The sequence below is a fragment of the Athene noctua genome, chromosome 17, assembly GCF_965140245.1.
Source record: "Athene noctua chromosome 17, bAthNoc1.hap1.1, whole genome shotgun sequence".
Taxonomy (NCBI): Eukaryota; Metazoa; Chordata; class Aves; order Strigiformes; family Strigidae; genus Athene; species Athene noctua.
Genome location: NC_134053.1, coordinates 16,641,879 through 16,652,110, shown reverse-complemented (window position 1 = coordinate 16,652,110; position 10,232 = coordinate 16,641,879). Strand labels below are relative to the sequence as shown.

The following is a 10,232-nucleotide window of genomic DNA, read 5'->3' as shown; positions in this document are numbered from 1 at the left end:
CTTCTCCCGCTCCAACCCGGCGACCGAGAGTCACCGGGGCAGGCCCGCCGAGCCCCGCCCGTCGCAGCCGCCTCCCCCGCCGGGGCGGCGCGGTGCCGGGGCTCGGCACCCCCCCCGCTCCGCGCCGGCCCCTGCCGCGGTCGGGACGCGCAGCTCCGGCGGGGTTTCCTCAGGACGCGCGTGCCGGACGCCGCTCCCGCTGCCGCGCGGCCTTCCCGGCGCGGCGCGGCGCGGCCCGCCCGTGGGGGGCGGCGGCTCCCGGCAGCGGGGGGAGCCCGGGGGAGGGGGCGGGGCCCGGGGAGGTCTCGTGCGCGGCCGCGGGGCCTCCGCGCGCCCCAGCGCGCTGCCGGGGCGCGCCGCACTCACCCGCTCCCACCCGCGTCTCGCCGGCCCAGCGCGCCCGTCACGCGGCCGCGGAGAAGCCGCGGCGGCCCGCGCCATGGCTCTCCCGTCACGTGCCGCTGCCCAGCCAATGGGCGGCGAGCGGCCTCGCCCCGCCCCGCCGGGCGGGGGCGGCTGCGGGCTGCGGGCTGCGGCGGGGCGCGATCGCAGTCGCGGCGGAGACAAAGCGGGGCCGGTGGGCGGGGGCGGCGGGCGGGTGAAGACGGCGGCGGCGCTGGCCCGGGGCGAGGGGGTGGGCCCTGCGCGCGGCGCTGGCCCCCCGGCGGGGGTAGTGACCGGCGGTGGGGGGGTGGCGGGCAGGGAGGCCTCGAGGCGCACGCGGAGCGCGGCCCGGGCCTGGCCGCCGCCATGGCCTTGGCCAATTACAGCAGCCTGAACCGGGCCCAGCTCACCTTCGAATACCTGCACACGAACTCGTGAGTATCGGGACGGGCCGCGGCCGCCGGGCGGGGCTGCGGTGGGGCAGGGCCGCGGCCAGCGCCCTCCGGGGGGCAGCGCTGCCCCCCCCCCGCCCCCCCCCGCCGCCGGCCCGCGCGTCCTGGGCGCCTCGTGGGCCACTTCCGGCCCTGTCGTACTGCGGGCGGGCCTGTGGGTTATAGAGGATAACGGGCTTTGGAGAGGACGGGTCCCGGGGAGGGGGTTCACGGGAGAAGGCGGGTGTCGCCTCTAGGTCAGCTGTACCGTGTGGCTGTGCCTCTCTGGAGAAGCATCTGTGCTGGCTGCAGCCGCTGTCATCCCTCCTCAGCATCGTGTTTCAGTTGTGCCCAGATATTCTGTGCAGATATATTTCAAGCAGGAGCGTGGCTTTCTTCTAATGAGCTTTTTGAAGCTGCTGGAGCTCTTGTTTGTTGCTGATTGTCCTGGGTCTGGCTGGGATAGAGTTAACATTCGGAAGAAGCTGGGAGGGGATGCAGCCGAGGCAGCCGACTGAGCCAGCCCAGGGGATATCTAATACCACCTGACGTCATGCTCATGCTCGATCGGTAATCTGGGGGAGCTGGCTGGGAGGAGGAGTGATAGCGGCTCCAGAATGGGCTGGGCATCAGGTTTCTGGTAGTGAGCAGTTGCACTGTGCATCGCTCATTTTGTATATTCTTTCATTAGTACTATTGTTATTATTATTACTTCTGTTCTTGTGTTGTCATATTAAACTGTCCTTATCTCAACCCATGAGTTTTTACCTTTTCCTTCTGATTCTTCCCCTCCTCCCATGGCGGAGGGAGAAGCGAGCAAGTGGCTGCGTGGTGCTCAGTTCCCAGATGAACCGGAACCATGACACTCATGAATCCCCCAAAGTAAAATCTCCTGAGAAGAGACAAAGTTCTTGTTTAAAATGGGTTACTTCTGAATGCACATCTAGAAGATGGGAAGTGCCACCAGGAAGTGGTGCTTAGCAGGGTTAAACACCCATCGATTGCACATAAGCCTTGTAGTGCTACATACAGAAGAGTTTAAAGAGCTTGTTCTGGCCAAACTGCCCTGGAAGAACAGTGTGAACTGCACTTGGCATTTCTTCATTTGGATCGGCTGGTCACTGTTGTATGATTGTCTTCTAATGTTTTGTGGAAGATTTGACTCTTACTGTCAATAGAAGAATAAATAAAGTCCAGGCTTATCTTTTCACTTTGCCTTTTCAGCGTGTGAAGGCAAGGTTAGAGTGAAGGACTGCAGTGGTCTGCAACAGTTTGAAGACTCTGGATGCACAGAAATGTGGACAACTTGATTTCAAAGTAGATCTGACTGATTTTGTTGGTATACATCTGCAGATACATCTGCAAGATGTAATTGTATACATCTGCAAGAGCAACTAGACAAATCTCACTTATGCCAAGAGCATTATGATCCATTTCTTTTCAGGATGAGGAAGGTAATGGGTTTTGCACAGAAGAAACCTAGTAACAGCCCGTGTTACCCTTAGGTCTGTGTCCTGTGGTTTCACTCTCTGGCTTGGCTAGTGGCAGTTGCATGTGGAGTGAACAGCTGGGTGCCTGACAACGATGGACAGTAGAGTCACCTTCCTTGTGCTGCCGCTAATTTGTAAAATTCTCATGTCCAGCTGCAGAAGACAAAGGTACAGATCAGAAGACCATGTGGCAGAGCTCTGTCAGAAGCTTGTGTTTGCCTGCGGAATATAAGAACTCTGGCTGTCTTCATAAGAAGATAATGTCTGTGCTGCAGAAAAGGCTGATGTGTTTTTGCTGCCCTGAAGTATTAGATATTAAAGCTACTTCATGTTGCCACCATACTTACTGTTCTGCTTATACTGATGGTGTACTTCTGGTGTACTGTATGTCTGCAATGCATAACTGCATTACACAATTGTTAGGAGGAGCTGGAGGCTAATGTGTATGAATAAGGCAAAGCCAGGGCTTTTTGTCCGTCATGAGTGAAGAACCTGTTCTGATTATGGGGATCGGTATAAACCAAATGCTTTCCTAAGAGTGGGAATGGAAACAGTGGAAGTCATTTTTAAAAGAAGAAAAAAAAAAACACATCCTATGACTAATAAACCACCTCCCAAGAAAATAATGAGCAAAAAACCCTCAACACCCAAAACCAACCCAAGAACACCATAGGGCTTTTGATAATGGAGACTCTCATCTTTTGGACTATTCTCTCTTGCTGAGTAAAACTATACCATCTCAGACATATTTCATTTCAGTGCTAAAGATGTTCTCGTAATCATGGAAGTAGTTCTTTAAATTGCAGTTAAAAATTAGCCATCTAGCTGTTGAGGTGCAGAAGGAAACCACAACTTACTTTTTTTTTCTCTTAAAAGACTTCCTTTAGGAAAATTTAGTATGTCTAACTCGGACTACTCAGTCTGAAGTGCTTTACTTTTAGCGGCCAGTTTATCTGGTCCCTGAACTTGAGGACTTGCAGCAGATCTGTTCAGTAGCTTCTTAATGCTTCCGTGTCTGATGGCAGACTTCACAGCATGTACCTGAATCTTCAGTTGCTGTATATTTTTTTAGTAAGAATACCACTGTGCTTTTCCAAGTGCTTTTCTTGATGAATGGTTGACTGGGGACAGACTTTTTAGTAGGGCCTGTAGTGATAGGACAAGGGGTAATGGTTTTAAACTAAAAGAGGCTAGATTCAGACTAGATAGAAGGGAATTTTTTATGATAAGGGTGGTGAGACTTGGGCACAGGTTGCCCAGAGAGGTGGTAGATGCCCCATCCCTGGAAACATTCAAGGCCAAGTTGTATGGGGCTCTGAGCAACCTGATCTAGTTGAAGATGTTCCTGTTCATTACAGTAGGGGGTGGACTAGATGACCTTTAATGGTCCCTTCCAACCGAAACTATTCTATGATTCTTTGTTAAAGTTCTTCTAGATCATAGGAAAATCACTTTGCATAAGCATGTAAAAATTACCTGTGCATTGTTTTTACGTCTTCCTAAAGTTACCTGCTTGCCTTCACATTGGTTTTCCTTAAAAATCAAATGCTGCTACTTTAAGATACTTCCAAAGCTATTCATAGAAATTATCTCAAAAACACCTGAGCCCAGCCAACTTTTTTTTATATATTTTGAATATTTGTAATGCAAAATTGAAGTAGTTTAAAAGTTGAACAGCTGAAATTGTCTTCTAACAGTAGGTAGGATTTAACTTGTGTTGGAAGTTGAGGATTCTTTTTCTGTAAGTAGGATTGTCCTGTTGAATACAGCTGGAGTGGAAGAAGGTCACTCATATAGAAAGAATTCAAAGTGACCAAATGGTGGACCTTAGGAATACTAGTAATAACATAGCAACAACATTTGCCCACCCCACAAGCTCTCCAATTTCTTCTTGTGCATGTTTTCTGTTCTGGGCTGAAATAGAGTGCAGTACTGAGAGGACAGCTCCTGCCACTGATGCAGATGTCAGACTAGCATTTTCCCAGATGTGGCCTCCTTCAGAATAAAAATAAACTCTTACGCCTTTTGTTAGTAATTATGTACTTGGGTAATTAGTCACCTGCATAGGTGACTGCGGGATCAGAAGTCCAGTTGGGTTCAGAGGTAATCCTCTAAGAACTGCTCACAAAATAAGCTTTTCTTCCCTTGGGATGTTACTCCGAATGGCTGTTTGTAGAGGTGTTTGAAATCAGCCATGTTCTGTGGAGTTGTCTGACTTGATCTTTTGTAACCCAAATTTCAATAAATTGGCAGCATTGGACCTCCCTTCTTTGTTCTTTCTCGAGTCTGCACTCCTGTGTGGAGCTGTCTGATATGAAAGTTGGAATTTGTAGGAAGATCCAAGCCATTCTGCTTCTGCCAAGATGAGTTGTTGCTGAAACTACAGATTTTGATAACACTTCCCCTCCATCCACATGTCGTTTCATCAGTTGTATGACCAGTGATAGTTGTATTTCAAGTTCTCTGACTGATGGAAGTTACTGTTGCCTCTGATGATGCCCATCTAGCTCATGCTTAAGTGTTTCCAGGTTATGTGCAGGCTCTGATAGACTCCATTTTGCCAACAGCTTGCCTCATGTTTTTTAAACTTATGTTGCAAGTAAAATAACCCCAAGTTTTTTGGGGAGGTGGGGGCAAATTGTCACCAGTTAGTGGTGGATGTTAAGTGTTTCGGGAACTTTTGACTGTAAGGCAAGACCATGTTTTTTCTTAAAGCTGAGTTGATTGAATCAGGCCAAAGAATCAGGCCAGACTGATTGAATCAGACCAGACTTCAATTAGATATTGACAAGATAAGTGTAAATGTTGAGCTTAATACACCGAATAGAAGATATTTCTAGTGTATGTAATTTTTCATTCGTGATAAATAGCTGGAGTAGATTTCACTTGCTTGTAGCAAGGTTTTACTTTGCCAGTGTCAGCACAAGAGGTTCCAGTTCTGGTAGATGTTCAAGTTGAGGATGGTGTCAGACTATGTGGGAATGAAGTTTTATCTTGCCTCTCTTCTTATCATCTACAGCCACATTTTCAGCTATTTTGTTCCAGTATCTTTCTTTGGAAATCCCTACTTGTATCTTATGTGCATCTTTTCCTTAGTTTGAAGTTTTAAAATTGTAGAGTAAAAGCTGCTAATGAAGCATAGTTACTATGCTAAACCATCCATTTGCTTATGGGTTTTTCCTGACATGGGTTTCTTCCTAAATAAACTTCTGGGCTGTTGATCTGTGGAGCTGAATAGGTGCTCATAAACTCAAGGCGGCACTTGAAATCTGCACAGGAAATCCTGCTCAAAGGAAAGAACACTGAGTTGGAGCTTCTGTGGAAGCTTTCTGACTGGGAAGATAGTCTCCCTTCTGTCTCTTGTCTCTGCCTGGGCAAGCAGGAGCTTGCAGAGATGGAAATCTCCATTCTTGTCGTTCAAGTGATAACTTCCAAAACTGACGTGTTTTACCTCTGACCAGTTTCCTCTGGAACTGTGTTGATGGGTTAGGTGCCATGCCATTGAGGTTGATTATGAAAGTTCATTTTGTGATTATTAGCATTATGGACAGTTATAGTTTTTTATGTGTGGGAAGTACCTGCGTGTCTATTCTTCAAAAGCTGAAAATACGCATAACTTTCTGTTTGGTCACCCGTTGGCCTTTTTTGTGTAGTAGTGAAAGCAGGTTCTAAGTGCGGAGATTTCATGCAAACTGAAATGTTGATAAAAACAGTGTCTGAGGACTCGGTCTCTTCATTGAGCATCCTAGAGGAGCAACAGATTTCTTCAGGTCTTGAAGCTGCTGTTAGTATTGCAGTCAGTGTGGCTCATCTACATTTGAAATAATTATTAGATTTTGATGATAGATCACCAAGTTGGGTGTTCAGTGAAGATAGTACATTAATGCTGGCAGACAACGTATTGATTTTATTAGCTCTTTAAGGTTTTCTCACCACATATCTTCTTTCAAGGTTGAGGCACATAACTAATGGCTTTCAAACAAGTGCTGCTTATAAAAGGTGGCAGTTAGGAGGCTGGAAACTAAATGTGGCTTTCAAGATTGTGCTGAAGTGACACCCAACTAGGCAATTTTTAGCATTGAGTTTGGAAGGTGGTGTTGTATAGTGGTGGTCTTTCTCTGGATTAGGAACAGTTGCAGCTATTGGAAGTCTCCCAGGATCTGGAAGCTTCTTCATGTCAGAAATTACTTCTACAAAGTGAATGAAATGGACTTTGTGTCATCCTCATCTGTCTGTGTTTAGTTGCTATGAAGAGGCCTGTCAGTGTGGTGAATAATTAAGGATTTACATGAATTGTTGACTGGTATGTAGGCTGGTTCATCAGGTCACCAATTTTCTCTGCTGTGTCTGTTAACTATGTGATGTTTTTTAGACCATAGTGGGCAGCAGTTTGTTGTATCAGACTCCATGGGGCAACCCGTCTGCTGCGTGTCTACCTCTGGTAGACAGTAAAATGCTCATTTCTAGTCTGTTCTCAGTGCCAGATGCTAGTATTGAAGGCATACAATTGAGTTTGTTTAAAATGTGGTTGAGATTCTTGTTTATTTAAAGGTCTCTTTTTAAGTGTCAGTGTAACCCTGCTGATTCTGTTTTGTTGCAGAACTACGCATGAATTTTTGTTTGGTGCCCTTGCAGAACTTGTAGATAATGCCAGGTATGTACCTGAGACAACTAAATTTACCTTGGGAATTTGGCAAAGGTTTAATTAGCCGGTCTATTTGTTGATCTTGAGCAATTTTCACTTCTAATACACTTTATGAAAAATAAAAACCAGATTATTTTGCTGTAGTTTAGTATAAATGTTTCCCTTGATCCTCTTATACCACTACATCTACCCCATTAGGAAAAAAAAAAGATATTATTACTGAAAAGGTGAGTTTGAATGAATGGTAGAACAACTCGGATTGGAAGGGGAATTATTAGAAGACACAAGATTGTTATAAGGAAAAAGTAAGCCTGCCTTTTTGTTTAAATTACTGGAGCTGGGACTCTTAAGACACTTAGCTGATCCTTGACTCTTAGTATCAAGCATAGTGATTGGATGAAAATGAAATCAGGAGCGGGATGCTGAAAAGTAGAGCAGGAACAGTTAGAGAGACTTGAGAAGAGACTTGGTATTTGGAAGTCTCAGGTTTTAGGTCACATTTCTCCCATTTCCATTAGGGAATCCAGGCTATAGCTGCATCCTAAGCCTTGAATACTTCTCTCTTTGGGCCTCACAAAATATTCTGATGAGGCATTATGGAAATATTTTGAGATTATTTTCTATCAGATATGAATAGTCACACTATGCAGTTTGTAATGCAGAGACCTGAAACTGGAAGTTTTCTGTGTGGGAAAAATTCTGTGTAGGGAATCAACTGTGTGTGTGCGCGCACCGTTGCTGTTTTCACTTTTGCTATAACATAGTTAAATGTAGTGTCTTTGAGATTAATAGGTGGTTTTCTCTTAAACCTCTTGGTTCTTCCTCTGGCAAAAGTGAGGTTGGCCTTCTGGGAAGGAGGTAGCTATACTTGGCTGGAGATACAAAGACCAGACAAAGTGACTTGACATCTGGGAAGTGAGGTTTTATTACAGCACTACAACTGCACTCTCTGATCAGCTAACCAAGGGTATATGATGGTCTACATGAAAAAAAAAAAAAAATTGGTTTTGAGAAGAGGGCAGTAGTGCTGTATATGATGCTTTTTCAAATACAGAGGATGATGCACAGCGTATGAAGGGCTTTATATAAATGATCCTGAAATGACAGTTTCCTGTGACAGCCTTGAATGTATTTGGATGGAGTTCTGTGTGGACTTACTAAACTTTTCATAGGCAGCTTGACAGAAAAAGTGTAGGTATTGTTTGTTTCCTACAGGAGGGAGCTCAGAAATCTGTGCTTATTTGAATCCCCCCCCCTGCCCCCTTTAATATGACTTTTGTTAAAAAGTCAGTGATAGTTTGGATTCAGGTAGGCAAAAAGTAGAGCAATGTATCTTTAAACTTGCTAGTTACTGCTCAGTCTGGGGCCTTTGTGGACTTCGAACTGTGCAGCCAATTCATTTTGGAAATTACTGTGTTTGCCTGGATTTTAGCTTCATTTCTATTTGACATTGAATATTGATTGTGGTTTTATTGCTTTGTAGAGATGCAGATGCCACAAGAATAGACATTTATACTGGTAAGTCACTCCTGCTGCTTCCTTGCATGTCAGCAGTTATGTCAGTGGTTAACTTGGATTTAGGCTGCAAATGTGTGTTGTACCTGGTAGAATAAGAGTCAGGGTGTTTATGCCCAATGCTGTGTTCAGTTTTGGGCCCTTCACTACAAAAAAAACCATTGAAGCGCTGGAGCACATCCAAAGAAGAGTGATGAAGCTGGTGAAGGGTCTAGAGAACAAGTCCTGTGAGGAGCAGCTGAAGGAACTGAGTCTGGACAAAAGGAGGCTGAGGGAAGACCTTATTGCTCTCTACAACTACCTGAAAAGAAGTTGTAGTGAGATGGGTGTCAGTCTCTCTTCACAAATAAGAAGTGATAGGACAAGAGGAAACTGCCTCGAGCTGTGCCAGGGGAGGTTTTAGATTGGATATTAGTAAAAGTTTATTCACAGAAAGGGTTACCAAGCATTGGAACAGGCTGTCCAGGGAGGTGGTTGAGCCACCATCTACACATATCTAAAAGACGTGTAGATGTGATGCTTAGGGACTTGGTTTAGTGGTTGACTTGGCAGTGTTAGGTTTATGGTTGGACTCAATGATCTTAAGGGTCTTTTCCAACCTAAATAATTCTGTGATTCTACTGTTTGTCCTGTGCCCCAGTGCTTGTCTTTCAAAAAGTTGTACATTTACAAATAACTCAGGCAAGCACTTAGTTCAGCCTTCAGCTGTCAGATAAAGTGAGTAGCTGTTTATACTGGATGCATTAGAAACCTTTTACAATGTACTTGTAGCATATATTTATGTACAGTTTGAAGTGCAGAAGTTCTTAGTCATTCCGTAACGAAAAATCTCATGCTCTTTCTTACAGCTTAGCCATACTGGGGTTGTGAAAGTCCTGTTTGTTGTGTTACTTCTGTTGTGAACGCTGATTCTATTTTATGGAACTTTTAACTTTTGCTTGTGGGAGTAGTGAATAACTCTTCTCTTGTAGAGCAACGCGACGACCTACGAGGTGGATTCATGCTGTGTTTTTTGGATGATGGAACAGGAATGGATTCAAGTAAGTGACAGGAAGTTACATTGGCATTTTCAAGCTGAGGTTTCATGTTATGGTTTAAGTTGAATTAACAGCTTGGTTCTATAGAAAGGGGCATGTTCCATGCCTGGATATGTGTTCTTGCCTCTGCACTGGCTCTTTTGCACTGTATCATATATCAAACTATTCACCTCTTCAGTTGCAGAAAACTAATCTGGCCAAAAGAAGATTGTTTTGCTGCTTTATAGAGTTGTGTCAGCCTGGCCTGTGGTTTTCCAGCACACCAAAGTTGACCTTGGAGCTGGAGTGAGAATAGTGTAGCTAGCCAGAAAAAGGAACAAGCATAAGCTTTGATGGGCATAAGCCTTCTCCCCATTAGAGGTTACCAAGTGGTTAGTGTATGTCAGATTTAATAAGAAACCATGCCATGGCAAAAATTGAAAAGCTTAGCAATTGTTTCATCATTGGTATTGTGATTGAGGTCAGTACTTGACAATATAAGATCTTAGGAGTATGAGAAGAATGTAACAAATGTACTTCTGCATTGTTGTAAGAATTGATGTAAATCCAGGTTGCATCTAGCAGGAGAAAAGCAGTCTTGCTTTGCTTTACATCAGTGAACAGCACTGTCAACCCACATCACTTTCTTTGTGTCTTGAAGGTGAGTAAATCCTCCTTGTGAGGAGCTCTCTATTCAGGAGACAAGTTAGGCTAAATTGGAAGGTTTTGGAGAAAGTGGGGGAGATGGGTA

The 10,232-nt window shown here is 45.1% G+C and overlaps 1 protein-coding gene across 4 annotated transcripts in view; it reads left to right on the top strand.

The window, feature by feature from the left end:
- Nucleotides 1-613: 613 nt before the first annotated feature.
- Nucleotides 614-10,232, top strand: part of MORC2 (MORC family CW-type zinc finger 2) — a 49,478-nt gene continuing 39,859 nt past the window's right edge. Inside the window, exons 1-4 of one of the 4 annotated variants that reach the window (XM_074920975.1) lie at nt 614-818; nt 6,906-6,959; nt 8,434-8,468; nt 9,437-9,505. In XM_074920975.1, coding sequence (XP_074777076.1) covers nt 751-818; nt 6,906-6,959; nt 8,434-8,468; nt 9,437-9,505 — 226 coding nt within the window. In that variant the 5' untranslated portion in view covers nt 614-750. The remainder of the gene's footprint in view (nt 819-6,905; nt 6,960-8,433; nt 8,469-9,436; nt 9,506-10,232) is intronic. The other 3 variants (XM_074920974.1, XM_074920976.1, XM_074920973.1) reach the window with 3 other exon arrangements.